Source organism: Gadus morhua, chromosome 22 (assembly GCF_902167405.1).
Source record: "Gadus morhua chromosome 22, gadMor3.0, whole genome shotgun sequence".
Lineage (NCBI taxonomy): Eukaryota > Metazoa > Chordata > Actinopteri > Gadiformes > Gadidae > Gadus > Gadus morhua.
Window position 1 is genome coordinate 19,854,811 of NC_044069.1, and position 15,255 is coordinate 19,870,065.

Sequence of the window (15,255 nt, forward strand, 5' to 3'; positions counted from 1 at the left end):
ATGCAGCGCATTTGGACGATTGTCATGTTGCCTCATTTATAACGCTGTCCAATTCTTATTTCTCATTTAACCATCCACAGAGAAGAAAGAAGTGACCCAGAGCCTGGAGAACTATACCTCCAAGTGTCCCGGAGGGATGGAGGTCATCACCCTGCCCGACGGCCTCAAGCTCCCCCCCGTCCCCTTCACCAAGCTTCCCATCGTCAGGTAGGAGCGTGCCTCCCAGTGCCCCCTTCTTAGTGAAGCTAAAAGACCAAACTCAAAAGTCTTTGAATGATCACGTCCAAAGTATTCTCGAGTCCTGCACAAACGAGCTGAAAAATACCAATAAATCATGTTACCGCATGATTCTATTTCTTTTTCTGCTTGTGCTATAAATATGAACAGAAGTAAGCACTGTGTGCTTTGGGATTTATACTCTGTGGCAAAATCTGCATTCAGCACTCGCTGCCCTTCACCCAGCTAGCGTTAAGAAGCACACAATGTCAACTACCTAGCGTTTGGAATCAAGTTAGAACTCAGATTGCTGTTGGGTGATTCAGGCCGATACAGCAGCTCAAAAAAGGATGCTCCTCATCAAGAATCAGTGTTGGAGAACGTACCACAACACGGCACAATCGATACTTCAAAAGGGACATCATCTATTGCCCCCTTGACATTTCTTAATTCACTATTTCCAAATATTTAAGAAATATATACTAAATGTCACTCCATCTATATCAAATGTATGGCTCCAAACTGCAGTGTCAGTAAAAGTAATTGTATTTGCAAAAAGCACAATCTAATGTCATGAAAGTGATAGATTTGTCCCTTAGCCCTGGTTAACCATGGTAGCCACTCTATTGGGCAAAGCCAAAAGCATATTTTTGATTGGCATATTAATACACTCCAATGACTCATCAGCTCAAAACCAGCGCGTTGTGGCAATGGACAAATTTGCAATGTCCTAGAAAATCACATATTTATATCTATCTAAAGTATCTGTCTTGTTCAATTTGCCACCAAGCGGCCCTGGTTACAGAAGTGACATTAGTGTGATTTGCAGGAGGCCACAAGGGGTCCCCAATCGAAAACCATTGCATGGAATTCACTTTTTTAATCACTGATCTGCGGTAAAGTTTTAATTGCAGAGGCACGCTTTAAATGGAATGCGCTATGTTATGTAGGTGTTTAGTCAGGTGTCTGTCTGTCTGTCTGTCTGTCTGTCTGTTTGTTTTTCTGTGTAGGTGCGTGCGTCGGTGTGTGTGTGTGTATGAGTGCATGTATGCGTGTGTGTGAGTGTGTGAGTGTGTGAGTGTATGCTCACCTATCTTGTTGCAGAGCAGGTGGGGGGGGGGGTAGAGTGGTGGGATGCGGGCAGCCTATTAGCCCGCCCTGACCAAGTGAGGGTGCCAGGAGGCTGAGGCACCTGTCTCTCTCCCCTCCGCGGCTGCTCGCTAACAGGGGGGAGACGGATGGCCTCCCCCACACCTACAGGTGATGAATGGGCCACTCGATACACCTTCAGCCCCGGAGCCGTCTGGACGTAGCGGTGGTACAACAGCGGCAGCAACATCCTTCACGAGCTCTGCTCAATTTCGGTCCCCCTCTGCCGCATCACTCCCCCCCCCCCTCCTCCACCCTCACCATAATGTCCTCTCCCGGCCAAAATAGGTCGGTGAAGCTTCTGGATCTGCCGGCCAGCCTGCGGCCCCACAAGGTGAAAGGCCTGCTGGGACAGAACATGTCCACCGCCAGCCCCTTCATCTACTCACCCATCATCATGCACAACCGCGGAGAGGAGCGCTGCAAGAAGATAGGTGAGCACACACGCACACACGCATACGCACACGCACGCGCACACACAGACACACGCACACACACACACACACACACACACACTTTATTGTGCATTCAGTGAGCTGACAGATTGTTTATTTGTTTCTCAGAAAGTGAGTCACCGCATCACAGCGTACCAAGCATTGTGTTCCTTTCCCAATGTAGGCAAACTAAAATAGAAGTTGCTTCCCTTTGATTGATACTTTGTGCTATCAGTGAACAGATGGCTGGCTGTAACTGATTTACCACATTGAGGCAAATCGATTGATAGTTTAAATCCCTGATTAACAGTTGTTTGCTACAGAATAAAATGTATCTGGATTCTTTTAGATTTTTCTATTTGTTTGTTTTAATTGAGAGGAAGCTTTTTTCATTATTTTTGTTTTTTTTATTGATTCATTTGAAAGTAAACTAGTTGGGAACAAAAAAGTCCAATTAGTTGTATTTCCTCAGGTGAATCTCGTAACCATTACCAGGAACCAGGGGGCTCAGGCGTTAATCTAATGCATGCCTCAAACCTTCCTCATCATCCAATTCAATCGAAGGTCTCTTCCATAAATCGTAATCACTAGAGTAGAGGAGTGTTCGCTTCACTCTCCATTACTTTTGGATTCATCATGTACACTGGAAGGGGGTGTGTGTCTGTCTGTGTGAATCATGTCTGTGGGCCTCGTCATGCACCTGCTTCCTCTTGTATACTCACAGGACCTCAAGCAGAAGTGTGTGTGTGTGTGTGTGTGTGTGTGTGTGTGTGTGTGTGTGTGTGTGTGTGTGTGTGTGTGTGTGTGTGTGTGTGTGTGTGTGTGTGTGTGTGTGTGTGTGTGTGCAGAAATAATAGCCCCTTAGTCTCGTGACAAGTGGGCAGAGGGATGCTGACGTTCCAGTTGGTGACAAAAGAAAAATACCTCCCTAAATATTTGAAAAGGTGCAGGTCATTTCTGGAATATGGTTAAAACCCATGTTTAATTGGAATAATGCTTCAAAATATCACGTAGGCGGTATGTGGAGTTCGTCAGTAGCTTTCTGACACTCTTGGTCCGAGTCTGACCTGGTTACAGCAGAGCTTCGATGTAATGCGGGTTTCACTGGGTGCCGCACTGGGTGTCTTACTGCTCAGAAATGTACCGTGAGAATTGAACGGTTTGGGTCCATCCCTACGCCCGACACACTGGAGGTCCTCAGCATATGAGAGAATACTATTTGTTTGGTGCCTGGCCCACACGGGTACATTTGAAAGTTTTATAGGCTTCTGAACTCGGGCTGACATGGTTCCAGCTTCATATTTCAGTAGCAACTAGAGTAGGGTGAAAGGCTGCGGTTGTGTCTGATGGGCGGTGTCAGCAGAGGACACGTTGCCATGCTGAGTCAGAGGCATCAGGGCCTTCATCTCGGGGCCTTTGATCATCTCTGCAGATTTGTTTCAAAGCACATGCCTTTCTTCATCCAGGAAACCACACACAGCCCATCCCGATTCAGGTCTTCGTCTCTATGACGTGTGAAATGTACGGTGTTTCACCAAGTCATTTAGAATCATCCAAAAATACAGACAGAGACATGGCAGATGGCTCATGGTTAGGGGTGGGAGGTATTAAATAAAATTCATATCACAGTATTTCCCACTGTCCGGACGGTATCGATATTATTTCATGGTATATGAGAAAAAAATCTGAATCATATGTTAGTAGCCCTTCTTAGTTAAATACATTAGTTTTATTAAAGGTTGGGTATGGAATTCGCTTTTTTGGCCATTTTTGCAAAATTACTTGAAATCCTTATCATAACCCACTTACAGCCACTGAGTTAGAAGTACTGACATGAAAATTAAACAAGTCAATCATCTGTGGAAGGGGCAGGGCTCGAAAAACTCCAGCCAATGATTTCCAGAGCCACCGAGTTGCATTGGACAGTAAGTACGTCAATCAAACGGTCGTACTGCAGTCCCCCTCCCCCGCGCCCCGCGCGCGCGACCCCTTCGTGCACGTACTCAAACCTCGTGACCCAGTGCAAGCTTCTGTTTGTTGTTATCCTGCGGTAGCTACTGGAGCTAGCTAACTAGCAAATGACTCGCTCTCGCGCATCTGTGTTCGCTCGTGCATGATTGCGCGTCCATGTACTTGGAATGGGTGGAGTCAGAGTCAGCGTTGAAGGAGAGGGGGTAGGACCATTTGAGTTGTGTGTTTTCAAAATCTGCTGGCCTTTCGCAAATCCCATACCCAACTAAAATATGAAAATATGAACTTTAACCTTGTATTACAAGAAAGAGTGAGGCATCGGAAATAGTATGAACGTGAAAAGTAGTTTTTTTTTATTGGGCAATTTTTTTGAGAAACTATGCAAATATTCAACATGAATAAATATGGTAGCATAAATATAGGTAATATGAATATAATTGTATCTTATGTAAACGGCTCGTAACACCAGCAGCGTATGATGACTTCATTGATTGCTCAGTCACGCTCGTCTTTGGTCGTGCTGTGGTGCCAACTGCTGCACACATTCGGGTGCATTCCTCATATTGACGGACATGCCTTGACGATTCAGTTGGTTTCAGCCTCACACCCCTAGATGCCACTAAACCTGATGTACTGCACCTTTTATGCACAACTTGCTAACATTAAATAAAATAATACGATTAAAATGACAGATTTCTGTTGTCCGTCACTTTAAAATCATTATCACATTTCCTCCTTATTCATGAACGTCAGGTAGTGTTTTGTTCTACATCCTCTGTTCAGACTTACATAGAATGGAGATTATTAATATTTGTTGCAAAGAAGTTCAACTACCTTTTTCAGTTTTTTTTTTTTATTTCATTAGACTGGCTTAACAATGCGTGGGTTGATTTCACACTGTGTTATAGCCTGAGGCCACGAGTCAAAAGTGGGGGTTCCGTTTTCAACTTTCCTCCCCTGAGTAGAAAACAAATCCCCTTAAATGATAATAAATTCTAGCCGGTAGTTAGCCACCATGCCCTGCAATCAGTGATATGTGCACTGTGTCTGAGTCTTAGACTGCCGATCTTGATCTTACAGCAGAGCCGAAATAACAGTTCCACCCTCAAAGTGCAGGTGTATTATGGCAGAGCAGAAATCACTCGCTTCACTGTAGGTTTTTTGCTGATGGGACAATCCAAGCTACTTTTCTTGGCCTGTGTGTGTGTGTGTGTGTGTGTGTGTGTGTGTGTGTGTGTGTGTGTGTGTGTGTGTGTGTGTGTGTGTGTGTGTGTGTGTGTGTGTGTGTGTGTGTGTGTGTGTGTGTGTGTGATTTTGCGTCTTGTGCCCTTGTACATTTATTTACCTGTTCTTTTTTGTCAGTCATACTCTATGACTCATGTTAATGCTGGAGCCACCTGTTTTGGGAGATTGTTTTTTCTGTGCAATTGCTCTGAGACTGTGTGAGGAAAAAGCAAAGGCCAGGTTTGATCAAGACATTGAGATTAATAGTCCTGGCTGCGGTGAGCCCATGCACAGCTCGGTACCTCGCCCTTGACACCTGCTCTGTGGACCGGGGGCTTGGGTTCCGCCTAGACATTTCTGTCACTTTAACTGTTTCTCTTTTCCTCCTTCGTTGCAATCCCAGCATTTGAGGCTCAACGCCCAGTCCTGTTGTTAATTTTAGTCCATTGCATTTTCTTCCAATTTGGGAAGAGGCTCTTTTTAAATCAAATATCCAAATTCAAGCTGTTGTATTGTAAAGCCAATAGCGTTAGGCAGCTAGTAATCCAAAGGAAATATTTGTACTTGATCATTCCATACTAGAAACATAACCATGTCGGCATGGCGTCGTGACACCCCGACTCCCGCACGCCATCTGTTGTGAGGAGATATTCTTTTTCAAACAGAATAGTTGGAGGTATGAGTGCGTCAACAGAATATTTGAGGTTTCGGGTGATCAAAGAGCAAACTAGTGCTAACTGCAAAGGGACGGTTCCTTATTGTTCTGTCCTGATTCAGAGGGGCACCTTGGCAAACGGCCCGGTCCCGAGGAGCCCTGGACGCAGACGGCGGCACACATCCATTCGGGGGAAACTTCCGAGCTGTGGGTCGGAAAGCTGTATTTTAGATCTTTCCAAATTGTGCTAGCCTATCACATTAGACCAGCGGCTCTGAAAACGTTGGGTCTTACTTTATGTTCTGTGAGATGATGATACATTGTGCCTGCAATATTAGTAGCAGGAAAATGCAGACTTGCTCGGATATTGACGTTACTTATGGGTTCAGTATATATGCTGAGCAGTATATATCCTATAACATAAAAAGCGACTACTCTGCAGTGTGCAGGTAGGCAACAGGATTCGCTGGCTGCAAGTTGTAAAGAGACATCTAAACCAAATGGACGATGCGCAGCTCGCTGCCCGTTTCATTGGGTGGTCAATGGAGCTTGGATATTGAGCTTTCATTTAATATCTCCACCTTCGATCCTCGATATCCATCCGCTCGATAGGGGAACCACTCGTAGCAGCAAGAAAAAAATAACTTTCCCTTTCTTTCTCATTTGTTCCGGATGAACCCAGTCGTCTGTGGATCTTTCCCAAACTCCAGACAGTTAATTGTTTTCTTTTAGCTCCTGGCGTTCAGTGCCGGTTGGGTCACCGCACCCATCTGCAGGGTTTACACTCATTCTGGCAGCCCTCCATGTAAACCATGCTATCGTTAGCTGCGGAAGGAGGGGAGTAGGGCTTTTATGGGCTGCTGTGCGCTCGTAAGAATGTTTCTTTTCTTTTAACCGGCAGAGGGCTGGCTTTATCAAAGTCTCGCAGGGCAGAGGCTGGTGTTCAGGAACACGTGCAAAGGAAACGGGGAGGGGGGGGAATTATACAACAACTTGACAGATACCCAGCTGTTATTCAAAGGCCTCCTAACGGGACACATGGTGGTCCACAGTGTTTCATCGAGCCAAATCAAATTAAGAGCACAGTAATTGCACATTTCCAGGTGCGTTCCTTGTGCGGCTATCTTGCGTATAGACCTAAGACTCTTACCATGGGGAGGCTGCTGTGTGTGAGTAAAGGTTGGTTTCCCACCTGGACATCCTTTCTGATTCAGTGAGCAGTACAGCCAGACTGCAGTATAGTCTAACATCGAAGCATATGTTTAGCAAGGTATACAGAGCTTAAAGGACAAGCCAACCTCAAGAAAGGGCTTTGCTTCGTCTCCTGCTTACTCGTGTCCATCTATCAAAGTGTGACAGACCATGACATATTGTTGTGAGAGGTGTTCATATCAGCAGTAAGGTTTGGAAGTACGCACCCACACACACACACATGCACACTCGCACGTGACAGACGAGGTTGTGATTAGGAAAGAACAACCATCGGCCACCTTGCTAGTTTGTAATTTTAGTTGGGTTATTCCTTTAGTTGGGTTATTCCTTTGTCCTTGTTGGTTATTATGTCATGTACAACTCTGAGACGTTCTCGTGCGAGTCCCCTAATGAGATGTGCTAATGAATCAGCCCAGGAGTCAAGCTTTGTGTTGGTGTGAATGCACTTGTGCGTGTGTTTGGGTGGCAGGGGGGCTTGAGGTCACATAGCAAACCGATTTATGCATTATTCAGTTTGCGACATTTCCCACATTTTTCCCCCACCAATGGCCTCAGCCCTTTGCATTTTTGCATCATCACAGCTTTCATCAGAACAATAATTATCCTTTTCTGAAAAGTGGAAGCTAACCGGGAGCATGCGTTTAGCTAACCATGCAGCTGTTTAGAGACGTGTGAGGTTTGTTTGTTTGTGTGTTTGTCTAGTGGTTTATTCAGTGTTTTTCCCCCGGCAAGTGTATAAAAAGTTCTTCCTCACGTTTCTTCAGTGTATCTGAAGCCTCACTAAGATAGTGTGTGTGTGTGTGTGTGTGTGTGTGTGTGGGTGTGTGTGTGTGGGGAGCGTGACTCAAAAGATTAGGTCTTTTTTTTCTGTTCCGGCATCAGAGGAACATTCCACTTGTTAATTGGCACCCTGCAAGAGAACCCGGGGCACGCCATCAGACCTGGAGCTGTTTTGGTGTTTTTTGTGCCTTTTTCCTTCGCTTTTCTTCAGATATCTCCGATTTGTCACTTGCGTCCTTCTTCTTTTTAATTACATAATTTACATCCACAGCTCCCCTCCATCAGCGCCCCCGCAGCACCGCCAATTATTGAGGCCTTGGACAACAGTATTGCCATAAGACACGAGCGTAACAACCTGTCGGAGTGAATTAACCACAATGCAATTCCGAGCCGACTGCTTCATAGCACGAACCCCCAGAACCGTTTTGTTTCACCGGCGGCTCAGTTAATCTCACTCTGTGAAGCGACGGCTGTTACATCACCCAACACCATAAGCCACCACAGCACCTTCCCATTCAAATGAGGATTATTTCACTTTATTTTTCTGTCACCCTGGCCCGGAGTAATCCACATTGGCGTTTGTTCTTCTTAAGGACATGTATGTGTTTGCAGAGCGCAAATTAAATCCAGAGGACTTGTCTTCTTGAGCTGACTATAATGGTTTGGTTCTACGGTTCATTTATGTCTTGCTCTGCTATTATCATTAAAATGCCATTTCTGTGTGCAGTGTTATGAAATGTTAAGGTGGGGGAAATGCAAGCACTGTTTTTTAATACCAACCCCTCGCCCAAAGTTTACAGAGTATCTCTAGTATGTGTGAACACGTATGTTGCGGCTTGTGTTGTATGTGTGGAAGGGGAACTTCTTATCATCTTGGGACCTGATGTTTGGAGATTTCAAGTATGAAAGGCCAGTGAACGGTTTGTCACACCTCTATTTGCATACAGGAAGGGCCTAGGTACTGGAGACACGACGTTGACATTGATAAATACGATTGGTAAAGATCTACAGCTAAAATGCAGCAGCACTTGAAGGCATTGGGCCCTCACCTGTTTTTTTTCCATATACACTGATGAAATTCAAATGATGGACTCAACCGGACAGTTGCATACATATGCTGATGACATGCTGCGAATCGGTATTATGCAGACGAGGAACCAAGTACTTCAGTCTGAATACGTCTGCTATATTGGTGAGCTTAGTAGGTGATGGGAGACAGCGTCCTTTTTACTTACCAAAGTACAACTGAGGAGCTGGTTTGTGGGAGACTCGCCATACCAGTAATAAATCTCCATCTGTTTTGATTAATGATCAGCATGTTGAAGCAGTAGCGGAGCTTCAATATTTAGGAACCTGCACTTTTAAGTTTTACAGCCAAAACAGAATACATAAAAAGAAAATCAATGCAGCGCTTGCATTTAATCAGGAAATTGGATCCACACACGATACGAGCGAGAACATTTCCGGGTCTGTACCTTCAACAAGACAGACACCTTGTTGAAAGTGTTCCAAGTTTTATTGTGTGCAGGGTATAGGCAAGAACAAAAATAGTCTGCAATAAGGAGTGTATATATACAGTGCTGGTGTTTCTGACCCTGTTTATCCCCTTTCTAAAGATTTCCTTAAACTGCCTTCGGGAAGGTGCTCTGGAGCTGCTCAGGCAACAAAGAACGCCATACCAGATGCTAAATTCCCACCTGAACCATGCCTATTGTGGTTGTCTCTACTGTGCAGTTATTATTGTATTTATTGTAACAAACGTGTCCAAACAAAAATGTTTGGACCTACCTGTCTTTATTGTGATTAACTGTGATGTGATTTAAGAAACCTGTATTTATTTATGATTAACCTTGATCTGTTAGAATCGACTCAAAACAAATATCACAATTTACGGACTATAAAGATTACTGTCCTTATTCACAATCAATTCCAGAAGAATCAACCAGTTTTCTTGTTGCGATAATATGACATCATCGGGTCCAACAGTATCGTTAAGTGGGATCTGCTGGTCACTTTGTAAGCCCTATCTACCCTGCTGTCTGTGTTCCTCTCCTGCAGACTTCCAGTGGGTGCAGGGGGACGTGTGTGAGGTGCAGCTCATGGTCTACAACCCCATGCCGTTCGAGCTGCGCGTGGAGAACATGGTTAGTAAAGCCCCCCACAAAACAAAATAATAAAGCCAGCAATGGAGAATCCAGCCAGTCCCGTGGCCATCTCCGTAAGAACCCCCTTGACAAGGCTACAAATGGGCTGTTACCTACTTAATGTATCTGCAAGGCAGTGATTTCAGCGGCCATCAAGTACAGGCTGTTAGCGCCAGACAGCTTTACTACAGACGGCCGGAGGAGTGGCTCCTTGGTAACATAAACCTTCCCTTTCTCCGCCACTTCACCAGGCTCTGCAGCAGGACACCAATGATAATGTGTGGTGGTTATCTTTGATAGCCTAATCTGAGGACCCCCTTCTTTAAAAGCTTTTTTGTTGACACTTTAATACAGTCGTGATTGCATGGGTCGGGAAACATCACCCCCACCCACCTCGCCATCCCCCCTGCAGTGTCATTACTGTTTATGGTTTCACACATTGTGCTGCAGTGCCTCTCTCTTTTATTTTGTACACGTTTTTCTTTTCCTTCTTGTGCATGGAGGTAGGTGAGAGACTTAATTTCCTGCGTCCCGGTGCATTTGTAAGGGTGTGAATCACAAATTAAGAAGCAGAAGTTTTCTTTTTTTAAATGACAAAATATATATGTCTCCACCTAAATCCATCCGACATAAAGTATTCTTTATGTTCCTCCGCTGTGTTCACGCGTCTCTGCTTGAGTGTGAAGTGAGCGCTGGCAGCATTCACACCTGATGGAGGACCGCCTGACGGACGACCAATCACAGCATGCAGGTGTCTCATCGCACTGAGTTATGATTGTATTAGGGACTTCATCTAACCATCAGCCATCTCAACGCTTTGCTTTAGGATTTGAAACTCACTTCATATCCAACTACGACAGATAGCCGGCCACTCAGATACAGGCGAAAGATTAAAATAACAATCCATCATACGGATATTCTACTAATTCGGGAGACGTGCGGGAGATCGTTGTCTTCCAAGGCAGGACGGTGAAAACCAGGCCTCTATACTCTTAATTTCCTTTTAATTTAGAGACCGAATATGAATCAGGGTCATTAAAACTCTCCGGCTGTAGAATTGCTTGAAAGTCGCAAATCATATGCGTTCATCAAGTTATCTCTGTGCAATCGTGGAGTTTTTATGCCGAATCGTAAAGCAATGTGGTTAGATCTAAAATCCACCACATTGACTTGGATACCAAAACAAGATGCAGTGATACGATCTTTGTATGTAAAAAAAAACCCAGTGATCAGCTCTGGAGAAAGAATGAACTCCACAGCCAAATGGCTAAAAGAAGAAAATATCTTCAAAAGCAAAGACGCAGCTCTTCAAGGTGCTTTTTTGTTTTTGAAAACTCAAGAATATCCAGACGGTCTTGATGGAATAATCCTAAAAGACGTTGTAATGGTGAACTTGTAATGGGGAACAACTAGCACACTGCTGTGCTAGTTGGCTAATGCTATGACTTTGAATTTTTTTTTTTCCATGAGTACGTTTGAGAACCCCATTCTCGGTGAACGCAGCCCTGTAGGAAGCGGCAGTGAGTCCTCAATCATGTCATGTGCTTAGCAGAAGAAGCCTAACACCGAATGCCATGATATACTTAAATCGGCATATTTGCATAGGCTATACATGACTATTTCGACAGGGTGCAACGTCTTTCGATTTAGTTTTGCGTATAGCTGGGCCTTAACTCTCTGCTGCACTCCATTAATATTCTGTCACTGCTCATCCCATATTTGTCTTCTTCCTCCTCTTCGCACCCACACACACTGTAAAATCACACTCACTGAAACCCATCCAGCTACTCTTTGAAGTAAACGTGGACGCCGGTCGTCGCACGTTAATCCCCATCCACCTCCTGCTTCCTTGTTTATAAATACGCTCATGAAGTGACAAGAATTTTCACGTTTCCGAGCCATCTTCAGCTTGGGCTGTTCTGCGTAACGGGAGGCGTCACATTAGCAGCCTGTCAGTGCTAGGCTCCCGCTGTAATGGTTTCCACGCTCTCGGACCGCAAAATGCTGATGGTCATGCTACCCGCCCTGCCACACGCACACACACACATACACACATTCACACACGCATGCACGCACACACACAAATATGTGAACATGCAAGCTTACATTGCCCATGCACACTTGCACACACACACACACTGAGCTCAATGGTATTTGTGAGTTTTATTTTGTGTTGGGAAAAACGCTGATGCAAACAAAACAATAGTATCGTAAAACAATATGCATGGTCCCTGACTAATGGCAAAGTGCAACTGCATTGTATGCAAAGAAGCAACTTTAATTTATTATGCTCAAACAACTTCATTACTCAGACAAACTATGTCCAATCGGCATTTTTTAAGTTGTTTGAATGAGTTTGAATGTTATCTTATGGATAATAGACAATAGAAAACCAAACTCAAGGGCATTGTCCCTCACACCTTGGACACCAGGGGACCTCTCTCTCGCTCACTCTCTCAAAGCCCATCATCAGATGGACTTTTGCATTTCATTCTGAAAACATTACATTTATTTAATCTTTCAAGATGAAATTTTTGAGGGACAACCTCTGACGGGAATGGATACAGAGAATAAAAGCACATTATTACCTATGATTGAAAAAAGCTTTGAATTTGATATAAAACGGTTTGCATATCTAATTCATTTTGAGGTGTTTGTCGGAAGGTGACATTAAATACAGGAACGTAGTTCAAATTGGAACCAAAGGATGAATCATACACTCAGTGATTAGAGATAGGCAGCCATGTGCCAGTTAACAATAACACACACACACACACACACACACACACACACACACACACACACACACACACACACACACACACACACACACACAGTCGCAAATCATGTTATCCCCATCTAATGGAAAGGAGTATGATAATCTGCTGTGTGGATCTCAGTATTCAGATCAGGGGGAAGACGGGTGTGTGTGTTTAACCATGGCTCATGTTCCATCTCCTTTCTGTGGCACATTTTCATCTGTCCCTCCCCTCACTGTGTGGACCAGGCCTCTGATAAAGGACCTCAGTCTAAAAGATACATCTCGCTGACGGTGCCAACATCGGTGACAGGTCTTATTTAGTGTTCTTGGTGAAATATTTAGTTTTCTTGGTGTCATGATTAATTGTAATGAGGACTAGTTGATAGTACGGGACAACATCTGCCCTTGCTTGCACATTTCCATTTCTAGGACAATGCTTTTGCTTGAAGGTTTCAGATAGAATAGAATATGATTAAAGACTTAGTTGTATTCTATCAATTCAATTTTATAGCAAGGATAAGCCATCTATTTTAGGAAGCATCTTCTTCGTTTGTTGAAATTCTCTTACAATCCCGACATGAATCCATTATTCAGGAAATGACTCCTTACAGAGGGTGACACTCTTCCCGGGATCTCTCCTCCGAACTGGAGACGCAGCAAATCACTTTGTAGCACCACGAGAGCTTTTCAAAACATTGAAAATGGATTTTCATTCTGAAAATCAACTCCCCGATATAATGGGCTGCCCTAAAGACTTAAGGCATATCTTTTTGAAACATTCTAACTGTCAAATCCAGCTTGAGCACCGAAACCTGAAGGATTGTCCTCAGTCTTTAGTTGAGCGATGTATTTAGAGACTTGTGAGTCTGCCTCTTGTTGCGTTCTCCACATTGCCTACCCTAGCTCTAACTGAAGTTGTGCCAGCTCTCTGTTCATGCTGACAAGGTTCTAATCCCAACTGCTCCTCATTTTGAAACTGTTGGCCTCTTCTCACTTTGTAATGCGATTCAGTCAAAGGCTGGTAGATTGTAAGCGTTATTGAATTTTTTTTTTATCAATTTTGATAGGAAATGCTCCTTGGGTATTTCTCTCATTCCGTAAATACAAACATCCTCGTGCAGCCCCTCATGATCGCCTTTGTAGTTATTCGTCGCTTCCCAAGATTCCTAAGATGGAATTTATTCGTTCACTGTCTCCCAAGGTCGACAAATTAATAGTTTAAATGCCTGACTTTGGTTAAAAATCGATTTTAAAGGGTTTCGCTGTAGCCTGGGTGGGGGCGTACACATTGAAGTACACAGGGTTGGCCCTTGAATTTCATGGTGCAATTACTGCCATTTACTGTATATTAAACAGACTGGATGTTGATTTAATTGAAGGATTGATCATTGATTGTATGCATCTCTCAATCCCTCCGACTGTACCAATGGACATTTAATTTATTTATATTTATTTATGTCTGTATTTTTGCACATCCATCTGCACTGTTCTTATGTATGTTTTATGCTGCTACTGGATACTTGAATTTCCCTCGGGATTAATAAAGTATATATCTATCTATCTATCTATCTGTGAACCAGGGTCTGCTGACGTCCGGGGTGGAGTTTGAGTCCCTGCCAGCTGCCCTCTCCCTGCCTGCAGAGTCTGGCCTCTACCCAGTGACCCTGGTCGGTGTCCCACGCACCTCGGGCAACATTACTGTCAATGGTAAGCAGCGTGACTGACCGACCGTCGCTGACGCCCATCCTCTCAGGACTTACACTGGTGTCGCCCATAACACTTATTTGGGCCCACTTCTCTTATGCAGAAGGGCGTGGGTAGTACAATGGGGTAGTGAAGATGAGTCTTGTACCCCTGCCCTGTTAGATTAAAGGGACAGAGCCATAGGAGTTGTTATGAGTGACACCCAAATATGATGACGCCTCTGTGGGAGTCTAAGTCTATTTGCTGACGGACTTATTCCACATTTTATATCTTGGCATCAAACTATATGTTGGCATAAAATATTACAATAATACTTAATTAATAAAACATATTATATAAAAGACAACTTAAATGTATACTATTTTACATTTCTGTATTGAATATCTCATAATGACTACACCTATGTTATATATAATTTGTTGATTTGTGTACACTTAACCTGTCCAAAATGTTTCCAGAAATGTTAAATACCCAAATCAGTAGTTTTATTCAAGGTAACGGCGTGTGTTTAATTTGTATGCCTGTCAGTGGCATATCTCATTTCCCATTGAAAATAGCAATCCAGTAGAGACCTAATTTATCGATGTGAAACTTCAATATTGATCTAGCTTAGTAGTATCTAGGATTTGCGACGATGACAAGTGGCTCATGCCAGCCACCAAGCTAATGCGTACGGTAACGGTATAACAACTTTACGATGTCGTCAAACTAAGCATTTTGTAATTGTGCTGATTGAAAATCCCCTAGCTGACAAAGTTACATAATGTTCTATACCTTTTAAGGAAACGTTAGCTAGTTATCGCGCTTAAATGTGGTCCAACTCCCTACCAGCAACAATTGGTATATACAACAAGATTTGTGAACTTGGCCACTGTAGGGAAAATATTAAACAGCTTGCCTCCTTGGGGCCATTTTGATGCAATCCTATAGGGAGAAGTGGGTGTTTTCCTTTCTTGGAAAGACTATTTTCATTGCCAAATCTGACAAAATCAAAAAATTGCAGGA

At 43.8% G+C, this 15,255-nt stretch overlaps 1 protein-coding gene across 3 annotated transcripts in view; it reads left to right on the plus strand.

Annotated features, from left to right (window-relative positions):
* trappc9 (trafficking protein particle complex subunit 9) overlaps window positions 1-15,255 on the plus strand; it is a 143,398-nt gene that overhangs the window by 17,059 nt on the left and 111,084 nt on the right. For all 3 annotated transcript variants that reach the window (XM_030346841.1, XM_030346843.1, XM_030346842.1), the window contains 4 exons: window positions 81-207; window positions 1,654-1,799; window positions 9,700-9,785; window positions 14,127-14,253. In XM_030346841.1, coding sequence (XP_030202701.1) covers window positions 81-207; window positions 1,654-1,799; window positions 9,700-9,785; window positions 14,127-14,253 — 486 coding nt within the window. The remainder of the gene's footprint in view (window positions 1-80; window positions 208-1,653; window positions 1,800-9,699; window positions 9,786-14,126; window positions 14,254-15,255) is intronic.